This window comes from Carassius auratus, chromosome 27, assembly GCF_003368295.1.
Source record: "Carassius auratus strain Wakin chromosome 27, ASM336829v1, whole genome shotgun sequence".
Lineage (NCBI taxonomy): Eukaryota > Metazoa > Chordata > Actinopteri > Cypriniformes > Cyprinidae > Carassius > Carassius auratus.
In genome coordinates, this window is record NC_039269.1 from 13,711,045 (window position 1) to 13,728,610 (window position 17,566).

General features: G+C 36.7%; 1 protein-coding gene across 1 annotated transcript in view; it reads left to right on the forward strand.

Annotated features, from left to right (window-relative positions):
* Positions 1-366: 366 nt before the first annotated feature.
* The window catches only part of xkr4 (XK related 4), a 55,327-nt gene continuing 38,127 nt past the window's right edge, over positions 367-17,566 (forward strand). Inside the window, exon 1 of the mRNA XM_026205984.1 lies at positions 367-1,346. Coding sequence (XP_026061769.1) covers positions 667-1,346 — 680 coding nt within the window. The 5' untranslated portion in view covers positions 367-666. The remainder of the gene's footprint in view (positions 1,347-17,566) is intronic.

A 17,566-nucleotide genomic window follows, 5' to 3' on the forward strand; every position in this document is an offset into this window, starting at 1 on the left:
TATATATATATATATATATATATATATATATATATATATATATATATATATAATTAAAGAAAAAGCTATTTAAATTTGATCAGAAACTTCACTATGGGGGGTTTGTTCCAACAGTCAGAAGTTATTAAAATGTAACGAATAAAGCTGACACAGATATATTTGTAAATTAAATTATTTTATTTCAGCATTATAAAGTTTCTGCAGTATCTGTACATCGCGTGAAAAACCGCAACAACGGACCTATTTACTTTTGACGCGCCGCTCGCGTCCGGTGGACAGCGTGTTCAGTTCAGGGTGGAATTCAAACTGCACGTTTACAAATGCCATAGCAACCGAGCGGTCCCCTCTTTAATTCACCGCTTGCCGTAGACATTATTTTTATGCGTGAATGTTGAGTTAGCGGAAGGCTGTGCTGCAATAGCTGGATATTTAACACCACGATGTGCTCCTGAAGAAGAGTTGCAAAGCAATGATGTCATAGTTTTAAGTAGGAGCCACGGGAGAGCATATGGTTCGTACCCGCTACCGAAAGGAAGTGTTGCTTTGTTATGAGCAGGCGGCGCTGTAGCTGGCGGAAGAGGAGGTCGCCCAGCCCAGTGTCTCTTCGCCTGGTATAGAGAAGCCGAGGAGAAGACGTGAAAACGGTGAGAAGACAAAGCTGCTACAATGGCCGCGAAATCTGACGGGGTGCTAAAGATGAAGAAAAGCGATGTAGCATTTACGCCTTTGCAGAATTCAGATCACTCGGGTTCGGTTCAAGGTCTAGTCCCGGGATCGCAGCCGGATTCTGGAACCGGAGAGGCGGACTTCGTCAACGGGGAGTCGCGGTGCTGTGGCTCAAATTCGACATGTCTACGCCTCGGCAGGGAGCAGCTGAAATACACTATCTGGGACTGTCTGTGGATCCTCGCCGCAGTGGCGGTGTATTTCGCGGATGTGGGCACTGATATTTGGCTTTCGGTCGACTATTACCTCCGCCGCGACTACTGGTGGTTCGGGCTCACGCTGTTTTTTGTGGTGCTCGGCTCGTTCTCCGTGCAAGTCTTCAGTTTCCGCTGGTTCGTCCATGATTTCAGCACCGAGGAGAGCTCCGGCGGCGGCGCAGCGAGCTGCTCACACATGGACGGGAAGCTGCTCAGCTGCTCCGCTTCGCACGGAGACGTTGGAGCCCACCCGACTACGCCTCAAAGACAGGCGTCCACGGCGAGCAAGAGCAACACCACGAGCAACAGCAGCAACAGCGCTACCGCAGCCCGGAATAGTAAGACACGCTCAGCGTCCTGTTCCATCTGTATCTGGCTGTTGCAGTCCGTCATTCACATCTTACAGCTCGGACAAATCTGGAGGTAAGCTCGAGCAGCGCTTTATTTTCAGTGACACTTGTGATCTGAAGAGTCGAGGTCGGGTGTTTACTGCTTGTTCTCTTTAAAATGCAGCACCTATTTTGTTTAAAGCAGCGTGCTTGACTGACACACTCAAAGCATGTTCTTGAGTTTGCAGTGGTTGACACGTTAAGGCCTACACACAAATTGTGTGGGCTGGAGAGCTCATTTATCATCCTGTTTTCACTTTAAAGCTCATAACAGTGGAGTGTCTGGTATAAAATTGCTTCTTATCTATCTTGCAACAAGGGAAGGCACTTGTAGTGTTGTATCTATTTGTACGTGGTACAAAAAGAAAAATATTTCTTGATTTAATTAAGCTCAAATGACTAAAGAGTTCATGTGAATAGTAGACGTTTATTGACTCGTTCCGTTCAAATCCATTATTAATGTAATTGTGAATAAACCTCATAGAAAACTGAAGGCTATTAGTGGGCGATTGATCACCTTGTATGAAAAGTAGTTGCAAATATTTCCCCGGTGGCATCTTACAGTGCATGAGGTTATTGGCTCACCCTTGGAATTGTATTCTCTTTGCAGGTCAGTGCATTCATTTACCCGCGGTGGTACTCAAAGCTTACATCAGTGACAGAGCTAATGAACGGGATTGTGGAAACCTATTGGGTTTCACAGCGTCAGCCCATCAGGGTCTTCAGAAGCCTGAATGAGTTCTGATCAGCGTGTTCAATAGAGTGATATTCCATTTACTCTAAGTCTTTGACTCTGAGGATTGTGTTTGGATGCTGTCCAAACAGTAAAGGATGTGGAATTGCTATATTGGAAGCAGGCCATCAAAGCTGTGGTCTGAAATATAGCAGTGATTGCATTGACGAGGTACATTGTGATCAGCCTTAAAGACCCCATTATGAAATACACAGTGCTGTTGTTACTTACAGATGTGGCATTTCCAAATGCTATCGTACAGCTGCTTTGGTTTTCAGCTCCCATATTTGTGTTCAGTCAGCTCTGAGTTTGAAGAATGTTGCTCGGCGAGAGTTGCTAATTGAATAAAAGCCAGTAATGGAAAAACTGAATGGAATGACTCAATAGCACACTTTACAAAACTAGGCTACAACCACACCAATTCAGCCCAACTCTGAACACTTAGGGCACTTCACCTGGGTATTTTCGTAAAACATCAGTATTGTTTTGCTTCTTCTAAAGTGGTTGTTTCTTTACATAATTTCTGCTTTTCCTTTTCTTTAATTGTTTTTGTTTGTTTTTGTTGTCATCCTGGCGGTGTCACATGGTGTATGGTGATGGGAGTGAAGCTGACACAGTTGTGCAGTTGTGTGCTCTCAGAGGGGGAGGATTGTTTAGACATGCACTGCACAAGGCACTGTGTAAAAGGTTCACCAGTCTGGGGACATCTCACAAAGCAAAGCAATTTAAAAATAGCTTACTTTGCTAGTTAAGTTCTTGATATCCAGCAAAGGAAATATGTTGGGCTGAGTGCTAGAATTCGAGTTTGATTGTGTAAGGTGAAGGTCTAAATGTAGTTGTCGTATATTGACGTATACTAATGTATTCCCATAGTAATGTGAAGAGAAAATCTTAAATCTTAAATTTCCTCTTTTTTTACAAGCATTTATATATGACCTTTAACTCATAGGAATACACCTGAATGCATACATAGATTTCAGGATGACATACTAGCAAGTTTTTGTTGCATTATTGCTGAATGATGCCATTCCGTACTAATCTGGGCTCTTTGACATAGTTCTGTTTTTCTCTTCATCGTGGTGCTGAGAAATAGAATACTGGATATGTGATGGTATATTGTGAGTCTCCACATCATACGGTTTCCTAACCGTGCAGAGAAATCTGTGCATGCAGTCATACAATCTTAAAAAAATAAAGATTCACCTATGGGATTTTTCCATTGCACAAAAGGGTTTTTATAATGGAAAACAAGTTTTTAGTCTTTAAAGTGTTCTTAAAACTAAGAAAAAAAAGATTATTTTATGATGTGTTCACTGAAAGGTTTTATGGTTGTTCTTTGGAATCGCTGCAAAAAAAAATATTATTTTTGAGGTTGTACTGTAACGAACCATGGTTTATTGAAATTTGTTACTCTCTGTGCTCAGACAATAATTTTGTATTTTGCATAATAATCAATGGCCGATGCATTTCCTCTCTATGATCATACGCTCATCTGGTCAAGAATGTGCTTTAATGTTTAACAAAAAAATAAATAAATAAATATATATATATATATATATATAGAGAGAGAGAGAGAGAGAGAGAGAGAGAGAGAGAGAGAGAGATTATTTGCGTACATATACTCGACAGTCCAACAATCCACTTTGTGTGTGTGTGTGTGTGTATCATCCATGTATTTAAAATGAACTTTTTCTTTTTGGAATTTTCAGTGTCAACACTTTACTCACTCAATTTCAACTAAAGTGGCATAGAATAGTTTATAAGTAGGCACATTGGGAAGCACCTTAAAGGGGTCATATAATGTGAATTAAATTTTTTCTTTCTCTTTGGAGTGTAGCTCCAAGCTCTTGGTGCATAAATAAGATCTGTAACATCTGTAAATCTAAAGATTCAAATATTCTTTATCGAAGTTAAGACTCTGTCACGCCCCTCTAAAACGGCTTGTTCAAACACACCCCCACATGTCTACATCACAACGTGGAAATATTTGTGTAATGCCACCGAATGTACACGCAAAGAAAGAAGGCATGGTTTCAGTAACCACAGTTAGTGTTGAAGCAGCCATGTCAGGGAGATGTTGTGTGTATTTAGGTGAATAGTAAAAGCACTTTATTTGGCTTTCTGAAAGTAGAGGCATTTAGGAATCTTTAAGATTTCTTACAACAGAACAGCAACACATTTTATGGACGACCATTTCGTAAATCTAGGAGAGAAGGTAATTCTGACTTTGCTATGACAATCTGGTGCTTCTGAATCAGCTACTGTAAATATGTTTTGTAGTATTTGCTATTGACTGTTCAAATGCGGAGTTTTGCACGTTGTGTGTGTGTGTGTGCGCATGTGTGTGTGTGTGAGAGAGAGAGAGAGAGAGAGAGAGAGAGAGACAGGGTCACACAGTGAAGTCAGCTGACTTAACCGTCCGTGGCTTATATACTGCAAACACATACGAGCTTTGTCACTGTGTCTGTCACACACCTTCCCCTTGGTAAAATTAAGGACATTATTATCTGTCTTTACATTTTTTTAAAGATAAAGCTTGAAATTATGAAAAGGGGCGTTATGTTTCCAACAGGTGCTTGCGGTGTTCGGCCAATCACAATGCACTGGGTCAATTGGCCAATCAGAACACACTGTGCTTATCAGAAGGAGGGACTTTGTAGTAAACAATGTGTTTGAGAGAGGCGGGCATAGAGGACCTACAATAATGTACAGTATTTTAAAAATATGTGTTTTTTGAACATTAAAGCATGTAAACATTCTGTTACACCAAATACACAAAATAATGAGCGTTTAAAAAAAAAAACGCATCATATGACCTGTTTGAGGAAACATTTCAATTTTGTGCCGATGATGATGATCTGCAGCTGTGTATTTTCAAATATGTTTTTCAATGACAATGCTGCCCTGTTCCATCCTGATTTGATTAGAATATTTCCTGTATTTCTAAAACAATTTCATTGCAATTTGTGGCTGCTTTATGTTTTGGCAAATTGATGGTCAGTTCATATGATCACATTCATACTTTTTTGTACGATCTGTTTATACCCCAGTGACGGTTATATTTTAGGGATGGACCTTCATGCTTTCTCAATTATTTCTAGAATAATCAGTTATTTCTAAATAATCAGTTTTCATGTGATTTTTTTTGTACAAATTTATATGAAATCACCAATTTGCTAAATAGTTAAATTTTCCCATGGAATGAGTTTGATACTTCTGTTGTCTTTTAAAATTAAAGGTCAAAGGCCATAAATAATTAGACTAGACAGACTAGACTTTTCAGTTTTAGCCTACATTTTAAGAAAAATTTGGATGCATTTGTGACACTCTGAAAATGCAATACAGTGTTTTATTAAAAAGCAGGTCATATGGTATTTATTTTTTTAAAGTTTTAAAGAGATGGATTCTCATGCTAAATATGGCCAAAGTTTTAAAAACTAATTTAGAAGAATGACTGAGAATTTCTATGCCGAAAATCTTACTTCCGGGTTGGTACAAGTTTCGGTTGTTTTTTTTTCGATCGTGGAACTAAATGACTAAGAACGGAAGTCCTTATATGAGCATTTCTCCCGGAAAAGCACGCCAGCGCACACACATTAACCAGAGAAGAGCGAGACCACGCACATCAACGCGATTCAAAATCGTCAGCAGCGCTGCATAGGATTTGTTCGAGAATGCCTCCAAATAACAGTATGTTTGGATGTGAGGGAAAGCTTACTGTGTTCAGCTTCCCCAAGAAACCAGAATTACACGAACAGAGGATGCAGTTTGTTTTTTCGGGGCAGCAACGGAGTGTATCGAGTGCATTTGTGTGTTCTGTTCTTTTGAGTGACGAATGTTTTATAAACAAGGCCCAAGTCGACGCTGGATTTGCACATCGTTTGCTATTAAAACATGGAGCCGTCCCTGTGATAAAAGACCCCATTCATGTAAGTACAATTGCATCAGATTTCTGTCTTTTGTTGGAAATCAGCACATAAGTGAATATATGTTAATGGAAACAACACGAATCAACAGCTGTATTTTTTTTTTATAAATATGATAAAACTAAAGACTTTTGGATATATGAAGGATGCAGTACTACTCTATAGGTACTCAAGATTAACATTAGATTGGGTGAAACTGTGTATGTTATGTACCCTTTAAAGTGTCCTAATATTGTGTTGGAGTCCCCTACAACAGGTTTAAATGCAACTTAGGTCAAAAAACATTGTAATGTTCTCGGAATATACATTTAATATTAGAGTAATTTGCCAATGATTTCAAAACAATTTGCTCCAAGAAAGTTCAGAGCAAACCCTAAGCCTTCTCTACTCTGATTGGTCAGCTGGCCAAGCCTGTTGTGATTGGCACAGAGAGGAGTCCTTGAGCCAGTTAGCCTGCACTACCATTGACAAAGCACCATTACATAAAACAATAATATAGTGTGCCAATCTGTTCTTATAATAATGACATAAAATACAAAAACACTTATGCAAGTGAATCGTGCCCACAGCTAAAGGTTTGCTGCTAAACTATGAACACTTAAAAAACAAAATATATCTACTGTAATACTTAAAGAACGACAGACAAAAGACGCCTTCTTAACTTATAATCAGAATGCAGAACAACTGTATCACAGGTGCACCAGCCTAACCTAAACTCTCCAGCAACCACTGTGCAGCATTAACCCTATAACTGCCTGTGCAGCTAAATAAACAGCAATTTCACAATTATTATAAAGTCTGTGTGTGCTACACTACATTCTTTATTATTAAACAAAGTAATTAGAACAATGACAGTCTACAATAATCAACACATTCGGAAATAGTGGGTTCACAACAAAATATCAGAACTACTTTGGTATGAGAGTATTATGCTTTACCTGGAAAGCAAAAGCTGCACTAGCAGTGTTTTCCACAGCTTTACACTTTATTTGCGGTGGCACTCTGCCACCCCCATATATAAATATGCAAATTATTTTTCTGCCAGCAGGGGGTGCTATTCATAGACAGTAAAAGAAATGGACACAGCGACCCCATTGGAACTCAATTGAGACAAATGAAGCCCAGTTTTAGCGTTTTTTAGCACTTCCGTTTCTGACGCGCAGACTCAAACGAAGCTTGACGACGTCAGCAACCTGTCTGCCAGATGTAAATCTTCTAGTAGCTGTGCGTGCAAACTGCCATCGTTAATCTTGCAGAGATGGCGAGCTTGAGCGGGGAGTTCTTTGTCGTGAGTGAGCAGGAGTAAGTATTCTGATTAATTATTTTGTATAGTATTTTAAAATGTAACGCCAGTACGCCATATTAAGTTAATTGCCTGCGAGCTTCTCCACCTGTCTGTACGGTAATAAGACAGAGAGCCGAGTGGTTATGACGCAATCGTTAGCCTATTTTTTACAAAAACTGTTTATACGGGGCCATAATGTAATATAGAAGGTAATGGAGCCCTTTATACATTGTCGTGTATCTTTAGAAATAAATAATGGACAAACAGAGTCTTTAAACGCCTCAGATGTAAAGTTATTCGCTGTCAAAGTGACGCCAAAATGAATGGGAGTCAATGGGAGTGCTAACGCAAGTGAAGTTCTGCTAAAAGATGGCAGCCCCCACCCGACTTCAACTTCCGGTCGAGTTCCTTGCCCCTTGGTGCTATTAGAGAAGGAGAGATAGAGATTTCCCTGGTAACGGCTGTATACAAAGCACACAAACACTGATTTATCATTCATAAAACACCCGCAGCGGTTTTTGATTTTGAAACTTGCAATGCTCATGTTTATTCAATGAAGTCAAAGCCTTTCGGAAAATCTATTTGTGTGGGGGTCAGTTTTGATATTGTGGCGGACCAGCACAAATAAATCAATGTTCGGGAAACCCTGACTAGATATACATCGCATATTAGCACAAAAACCTGATATTTTGAGCACTCAATTGAAAATGTACTCATAAAGTATCATTCGTACTTACAGGTTGTGGTTTGGAGAGCTTGTTAGTCCAAATTAAGAGGATTAGGAGCCAGCGAAGATAAAAGCCAAGAATAGAGAAACAGTCCTTGATTAAATGACAGGCACAAAACAAAAGGTTCAAACTGTATTTCTGTGGTATCTCAACATGATGTAAACACACTTATACCCGAAGTGTTTGTGGGCAGGTAAGACTGAAATTGTGTTACCCAGTGAAGTATACCGATAACAGGCAAAAGATTTGAAAATATGAAGATTTGTTAAGGCGACTCTGAGTCAACTCTCTCTGAGAGACAATATCTTTATTTATCATGCACTTTTTTATTAACAACTTTGCAGATTGTTTTCATTTAAGGAAAGCTGCATTATAAACTGCAAAAAAAATGTTTTCAAAAACCTTTATGACCTGCTCTTTAATTACATTCTGAGTATCTAGGTTCTCTTATTAAACGCTGTCAGGCTTATTAAGCATAAGATGGAATTGTTATCTCCTGACTTCAGTTTAAGACCACCGTATATCTACACAATGCATATCACAAATCACTCTTACGTCTCATTTTTCCATCATATGTCTAATAAGCTAATTAATTTTAATTGCAAGGAATAAATCAATCCCCTTATAAATTTGAAAATCATTCTTCACATGTTTCTGCATGTGGAGTCTTGCTGATTGCAACCTATGATTGCACTGTAAATAAGCATGCACCAAACCACAGTGTGCATGCCACCTGTTTTTGACTACATGCTGTGTATATGTATGCATATTGATTTGAATAAAGTATGAAGAGTTTACATTGGCACAGTAGGGTTCTGCTTGGGGTTGCAATGCCTATACTTATGTGCCTTATGCTTGCGTGATAAAGTATGTGACTGCAAGTCACACACACAAATATTTAACATTATTGGAGTATGTTTTAATATTATTCTATATAAATACAAAACGTAATTTCAGTCTTTTTACTTTGTCATTTTAATTCAGTGTGTTGCTTCCTATTTCTTTGTAATTAGTCGTGAGATTTACTAGCAATTAACATTTCATGGTTAATTCAGTGTTTCTTGCCATTTGTTAATAACCAAATCAGAAACTGATGGTCTGCAGCTGCACCATTTAGTTTTTTTAAATCCCACGATATGGCTTAATTCAATTGCCAAACAGTACTGGCTGTGGTATATTTAAATAAATACATGCATTACTCGTTTCAGAGTGAAGCATATACACGTGTGTGGTTCATGGCAGTCTTTCAGTGGTTCTTCATTCTACCATTTGAAAATAATGAAAATAAAGAATAAACAGGGCTGGGCAATATAACCAAAATCTTACATCACAAATGAGTATATGAGTAATTTTATTTCATGGTAACAATATATATTGCAATATATACATTTTTGCTTTAAATCAGGTCTTATGATATAAACATTTTTGATAACGTAGAAATGTCTTAGTTCTTGTCACCAATGTCAATATCAGGAAAAAAATTCAAATATAATAATACTAGCCTAAAAAAAAAACCTCAAGCTCACTGAAGACAAGTAAACAATCAGCGATTAAATAGTAATAAGAAACTAATTACATGCAATAGGATATATAATATATATATATATATACATATAATTTTTTTCTTATTATTTAAGTTGCAAAACTGATTTAGTCAGTGCCCCTGACAGTGTGTGCATATCGCAAAATGAGTTCTCTTTCAATGATGATTGCATTTCAATGGCTTGAAATCACTTGTTTTTTTTAAGATTTATTTTTGACTTTTTCACCTTTTATTTTCATAGGACAGATCATAACTGACAGGAAGAGAAGTGGGAGAGAGAGAGGAGGGTGGTATCAGATAAGGTCCTCGATTTGGGATTTGAACTCGGGACACCCGTATTTCAGTGGCGCTGCATGTCTGTACAATACTCTTTCCACAAGGCTTTCAGCGCCAGTGAAATCACTTGCTTTTAAACAGCAATGTTTAAAAATGGAAGTAAACAATACCACCTAGTACAGCAATGTCACGTGAGCATGTAACCGCAATAGAAAAGAGAGTCAAAACGGATGACAATTTTTTTACCAGTTAATCGTGTCTACCGGTATATCACCCACCCCTAAGCATACATTTTACTTAAATATTAAGGATATATTTATTGAATATGTATTATTATTTTGTGTAATTATACAGTCAATTTATAGTATTTTTTGTCTTATTTAATATTTTGTATAGTTATTAAAATCAAGTAAAAATTTCTGTATCGCAGTATCAGTTTTTTTAAGATCATGCAGCTTAAGTGTAGACACTTCCTTGCAGTTACTCAGCTAACATTTTATGGATTTAGATATTGATTTAATACAGAAACATTAACAGTGTTAGACTTTATTATCCTTTAATCGATTATGATCTGAGATGAATGTGACCAAAGATAGATAATAACTGTTCTATGAAGCTGTAAAACAGACTCCTTATCTCTCCTACAAAGAGGCTCCTTTCCAAGCAACAGGTCTCCAGTGATCTCAGCCTGAATTACCATATTAAGTTAAACATGGAGATTTATGCCAATGAGTGTGATTTCATGTATAGTAATGCAAACAAATGGTACAGCTGAGCCATCCATGTCACCCATGCTCACACCCACACTGTCTGCCACATCTCATTGAGAGAAGGCAACATGTAGCCTCTAATTTAAAAGCAAGGTGGCAGGTATCTAGAAGAAGGAACATGCATTCAAACATTCTAGATTTTACAGAATTTGCCATCATGGTTATGCATGCATAACACTGTACCTGATTTCATAAGTATTCATTTAATTCTGCTATCTGCTATTTTGAGCCGAGATCGTCTGTGAAGTGCGTTCTCTGATAGATGTCAACACACCAGTCAGGCGAGCATTAATAATCAGATGTTTTTAATCACATCGCACTTGTCATGAATTACACTCAAAGCAACAGTAAATCAAAACAGTCGATGATAACTTCCTAAATGACTAAAAGAAACACAATAATGCAATAAAACTTATCAAAACAAACAACAACAACAAAAAAAGAATAAAAATCACTTTAGTTTATGGTTGCATCCATTTATATATATATATATATATATATATATATATATATATATATATATATATATATAAATACACACACATAATATATATATATACACAGACATCTGTATTGAGTAAACAGCGCTTGAGAAAATAAAAGCTTATTATCACACTTTTAGCATCACAAGGAAATGACTGGAATGACTTTAGCAGTTTAGCATGGATGTATCAAAGTTAAAACTCTTTAAGAACAAAGATTACTCCAGGGTGTCTTGAAGCAGTTCTCACATGAGAGGTAAGAGAGATCAGATCTGTGTATAGTTGCTTGCAGCCGAGCTATGAACAGGAAGTGAGAATCTTATTTTCAGTGAACTATAATACATACTGGGCCATCTGACAATGCAAATATTTAACAAAGCTCATTTTGTGTGCCATTAACACGAATTCCACAGAGAAATGGGATAATAGATAATGTGAGGGGATCATTTAATTCCAATGGTAGAAATAACGAATAGCTGTCTTTCACCAAATTTGCAGATGATGACCAGATTTCAAAGTTTCGATGAGTGTGTGGAGATGTTTTTCAGCAGATAGACTAGATGCAGAAGAATTATTGGTGAGGTTTGTTCGGGCTTTAAATTGAATCTCAAGAATTGAGTACTTTAAATTGGTTTAAGTGGGGTCGTAACCTAAAATATCATGACATATATGATCTATTTATATACGTTTTTTTTTTTTTTCTTTAATCCTTCAATTTCAGACAGACAGTGGATACCATACATTTAAATTTTGGGACAAACTAATTGACTAGGCTAACAAACCCCATGCATAAATACAGACTCAATACGCAATCCATTTAGCCTCCTTAGAGGTTCAGTAAGCAATTTTTGCCAAACGATGTTGATATTTGAAAGCACCAAATCAAACATGCCCATACCCCAACAGACAGGACTTTGCCCCTATTTTGAAATATCTGCCCCAAACGTATGTACATAACCATAGCAATGACAATCGCGGAACAATAAAAGATGACATGCAAGCATATAAAAAAAAAAAGCAAACATGGATAAGTTGTGTGAAACAAAGCAAAATCAATCTTACTCTCCAATCAAGAAGATACAACGCAACCTCGGCGTCAGATTTGAACTCTTCCCACACCTTCAGTTCTCTCCACCGCTGGGAAGCTGCTCTGGTATTTACCTCTTGCCTGGTTATAAGCCTTCTTTTTAATGTTTTGTTCCTCCAATATTTTCCTCTTTTCTACCTTCCAATTCTCTCTTTCTATAGTCGATTTGCTAATATCTGTCCTGTGCGCTCAAATTGAGCACTCTCTTCTCACTCTCAGTACAAGACACGCCCCCTTACTGCTGATTGGCTACAAGTGTGTTTTGGGACTCGCTCTGATGCTGTGGTCAAAATAATTGTTCATAAATCGCTTAGTGCACCTTAAAAGTTCACCCCAAAATTAAAGTTCTGTTATTAATTGCTCACCCTCAACATTGTGTCAAAACCATAATACCTTCGTTCATCTTCGGAACACAAATTAAGATCCATAGGCAGCAATGTAACTGGCACGTTCAAGGCCCAGAAAGATTGAGGACATTGTTAAAACAGACTGTGTGACATCTGCGGTTCAAATGTAATTTGGGAAACTACGAGAAAATGTTTCGTGTGCAAAGAACACAAAAATAAAAACTTTTTTCAACAATTTGTTCTCTTCTGTGTCAATCTTCGACGTTAGTCTAATACATTAATCAAACAGTCAAATTCCATACTGATTGCCTCTATAAATAGGTCTTATTTGTGCAATATGATCAGTGCCACATTATTGTTCAGAAAAGAAAAGAATCTAAGAAGATTTGATGCTCAAGAAACATTTCTTATTATTAATAATGCTGAAAACAGTCGTGCTGCTTAATAGTTTTGTGTATGCTTTCTCCTTTCTTTTCTGCTTAATGTTTTATATTATTTGATTAATAGAACGTTTAAAAGAACAGCGTTCATTTGAAATAGAAGTCTAAATATTAAAAGCTCCCTAGCATAAATGGTCTTGATGGCACAGTCTGTTGGCTGTTATGTCTCCTGTCACAATTGATAAATATTGATGAGATGCTACAGTTGTCGGTTGAGACATTTTTAAGTACTTTGTAGGCTCCTTTTGATTTTTCCTTTGTAGGGTGGTAAAGATAGAATCCATGTCATCTCTCAAAATACATTCTTGCTTTTAATAATTTGAGAAGTGATGACTACGTTAGAGGGCCCAAATGCTCGAGCTGATGCAAGTAAGCCACAGCATCTCTCAGGGTAGATAAAATAACTGCTTTCTAATTTCTGGATCATAAATCTGGTCTGTATTTCCCCCAAATGCATCTGCTTGGAGCGCTGGGCACGACAGCTCCCACCTGCAGCCATTGTTTAAGTGTGTAGTGTTGCGTGTGCTCGTGCTGATGACCTGTTTTCTTGGAGCTGGGCGCTCAGGAGACATCAGGGAGCATCTCACCAGATGCAACCCTTCAGTCCACCATCGACTGGCATGTCCTCTCTCACTCCCACAACCGCACAATTATAATTAATGTTGGAAAATGCAATTATGAATGTGGGCATGGCTCATTTAACAAACAAACAAGTTCAAAATGATGCCATCTGTAATATATATTTATCCAGAACAGGGTTAGAGTGGATGCATTAGTGGACTGATGCTCTGTAAAAGGCTTCTAGAAAAGTTCTCGCCTTCCTCAACTTCTTGAGAAATGCTCCGTAACTGGTGGCTGAGGGTGTTATATGTTAATTATGTTTTTTTTATATATACATGCCAGACTCTCTGAATAAGCATTTGGAGTTAATCATCCTGTTTCCAGAAAGATGGTTTTGACATACAGTATTTAATGTGGGAAGGTTGTATCATTTTCTGTAGAAGGATATGAATTTTGGTATTACATATCTCTGCCATTACTCCCATTTTGTTTTGACTAGGTGTGTTGTGTGATCCAAATTAGATGATAATTGGTCCTCATTATGTGCCTGCAATTTAAACCATCTCTACATGCCTACAGTCTTTCATGCGGTCGTTGTGCTTTAATGCTTATTGACTCATGTTTAAGGGGTTATTGTCTTGAATATGTACACTGATCTGCCCTTATGTATGTGGGTGGTAAAGAATTATTGCTGATTGCTAGAGTTTAACACAAAAATGTTTTAATAAGCTGTGAAATTGCTTCCATTCAGATATAGAAATGTCAGGTAATGGAGGAGGTAAAGTAGGTGTCCTCTGTTATAGGGCTGCAACTAACGATTATTTTGATAATCGATTAGTTGGCAGATATTTTAATCAGATTAAAAGCCCTATTTTCTTTATTTTAATTTTACAGACAAAAACACAATATTCCACATTCTGCCCAATGTCCAAACAAAAATGCTATGAAAACATACAGTGCTTAACAATTTATTAGACCAGCTGTCGAAAAACGAAAATTTTAGGAATCTGTCAAAAAACATTTATTTTAAAAAGTTTTTTTTTTTTTTTAAAGTAATTTTTTGACATAACAAACTAAAACAACTAAATAGTATTTATTCGCATAATAACAAAAATGACCGCCTTTGATAACAGCTTGCATGCTTGCTGGCATTGTTTATGTACTTTTTGACTAATTGGGTATCTGAATAAAAAACACACTATAAAGCACTTGACAATTATTCTGCCTTTCTTTCACAGATAACTACATTAATTATATTATAGCATTAAAAATAGCTTACTACTGTTACTAAAAAGCTTGCCCTGTGAGTAGACCCGACTAATCGATAATGAGTATCGTTGTCAATGATTTTCATTATTGATAATAATTGATTTTATTGATTAGTTGTTGAAGCCCTTCTCTCTTAACCCTATAAAAAAGCTTTGCTTTAAGCTGAAAATAATTGAGAAAGTGGAAACGGAGCCCCCTTTAGCAGACAAAGCCAATAAAGAAATGCTAAGTGCCTTTCTTTTATCCAGATGCAACTTCAGGATTGTGCTTATGGAAGGTAATCAGATGTAGATCAAGATGCCAAGCTTAAATCTTACTCAATGAATATTTTATTTCTTATAGCTACATTTTTGTCAGGTCATCTGCTGACTCAAAAAGAATAGAAGAACAGTAAACCGTGCTCTCCTGAGCCCAAAGTGGATGTTGTTTAGATGCTCTCCGGGTGCATGTTTCATTGAAATGCTCTGTTTGTTTGGCTGAACACTGGTGACTAAGGAACGAGACATCTAATGCCATAAATACGAGCAAGACTCAGCATGGGTTGCCCACCTTAGATGAATATTTAACATTGCGTGCTGTGAGAGACCTGACTGCCACCTCTTGCATTATTTACTACATACTGGCTTGTCTGTAATGCTCAGGCGGTGTGTGGCATTCTTCCTCACTTCCTCACTGCTTAAAGTGACCAAAAAACTCCAACAATAAACCACATGGCTAAATCCGAACATACAGAATGTAACAAAGTTAGCAAGCTTACAATTTAACTCTTACACTTAACACTTACATTTTTTTTATCTTCACTGTAAGCAGATTTCAGAGCAGAAGCTCTGAAAGTTAATCACAACTTTTAGAGCGGAAATTTATAAATGACTATCTGTGGCTCTGTCTTGTTTTCAGATATTTATCCTAAGAAAAAGAGTCCAATTATCTTATGTATGTAAAGACCCTTTAGAGCTTCAGAAGAAAATGCAACAGTGTGTCTCAGATTTGCCTTAGCTGCCAACATCAGAGATTTCTATATGGACTCAAAATGTTCTCAATTTTAAAAGCTCAATAAGGTTGCATTTATAATATAGTTATATTATAGTTAATACCGTTAAAAGGAGTACAGAGTAAAAAAACATGATATTGTGAAATATTATTTCAAATTAATTGTTTTTTAATACATTTTAACATTTTAAAACCATTATACCCTTTTCCAAGATTGTTTGATGAATAGAAAATTCAGTGACATTTTAAACAATTTAATGTATACTTGAATAAAAGTATTATATATATATATTTTTTTTTTATCTTTGTGACCAATCTATTGAACGGTACTATACTATATTTGCTTACTGAGTATACATTAAAATACAATGTCACCTTGCACATTTATGAAATTACTCCACTGACTCCTTTAAATGCCTTTTATCAGTTAGCTTTCAGATCATCTACATGCCAATGAGCTGATGCCAATCTTTAAATGAGCTGATGATTACAGGTGTGTCTGTATTTTGGGTGATGTGACTGTTGATCAGGCCAGTGAGCATCATGTTCCCCCTCTGCCCAGTTCTCCATGGCCCATCACTTCTCACTTGACCTGTTTCTTGAAATCAACTGAAAAATATCAGGAAACTCACTCCATTAAGCTCTTTCCTCATCAAAGGTGCGAGGTGTATGTGTGTATGTACTGTAGGAGAGAGAAAGAGAGAGAGAGATGGATAGATATAAAGACAGACTGAAAAAGTATGACCATTTGAAAAAGATTATGTACTTAAGAAGTAAAATGTGAAGATGTGGAATAAGAGACTTTGAGGTGTTGAGTTCTTCCACCTTACTTTAGTCTTGGTTATCCACTGCATCTCTTAATTCAGCAGTGAGGGCAGCAGGAAGCAGGTCTCTCGAGAAGATATGACTTTTCACAAGAGCCACTGTCAGTCAGCTTTTCAAAGGCTGCCCATTGCCATGTCCCGATCTAAACCGATATAGCTCAGTGGCAGAAATACTGAACCATCTCTGGCCATGCATTTCTTTTAAAGGGATAATTCAACCCAATTGAATTACCCCTTTTTTATAGTTTATTCACTTTGATGTTATATTTTAGATCAGAATTTCTTCCTTATGCTGAATGCAAAAGAAGGCATTTCAAGATTGATGGGAACCAAACAGTTGCTGGTAAACATTGACTTGATTGAAGATTTCTACTTATATTCTGAGCTTCCTATTCATTGAAGAATACTTTTTCCAACCTTGATAATAATATAATTATAATCTTTCCTGAACATTATATCAACATATTAGGAAGTTTGCTGAAGGGTCATGTCACACTGAAAACTGGTGTAATGGCTGAAAATCAACTTTGCCATAACACACACACACACATATTAATTAAATTATAATAATTAATTAATTTACAATATTGCTATTTTTATTGTATTTTTTATCAATTACATAAAAAAACAATGTCTCAATTACATTAAACAATTCTTACCATCCCCTAACCTTTGGGTGTTTGTGTAATTTTAAGTTAAATTTAAGCTAAATGTTACTAAATACATTAAAATATAAAGCATTTTACTGTACACCAATAATAAATATCATACAGTAAGCATCATAACAAAGTATGTAAATTCATTAAAATGGTACTATATTGATGTTTTCTATGTCAGGCATAACAAACAACACTCAGTTTTATACATTACTACTAGGGGGTCCCTGCTCCAGCATTTTAGACCCCTGGTTCTACATGTTCCAGATTGGAGTACCAACGTAATGTTTCTGACCTTATGATATAGTTTAAATGTAGATTTGAGCATCAAAGCATC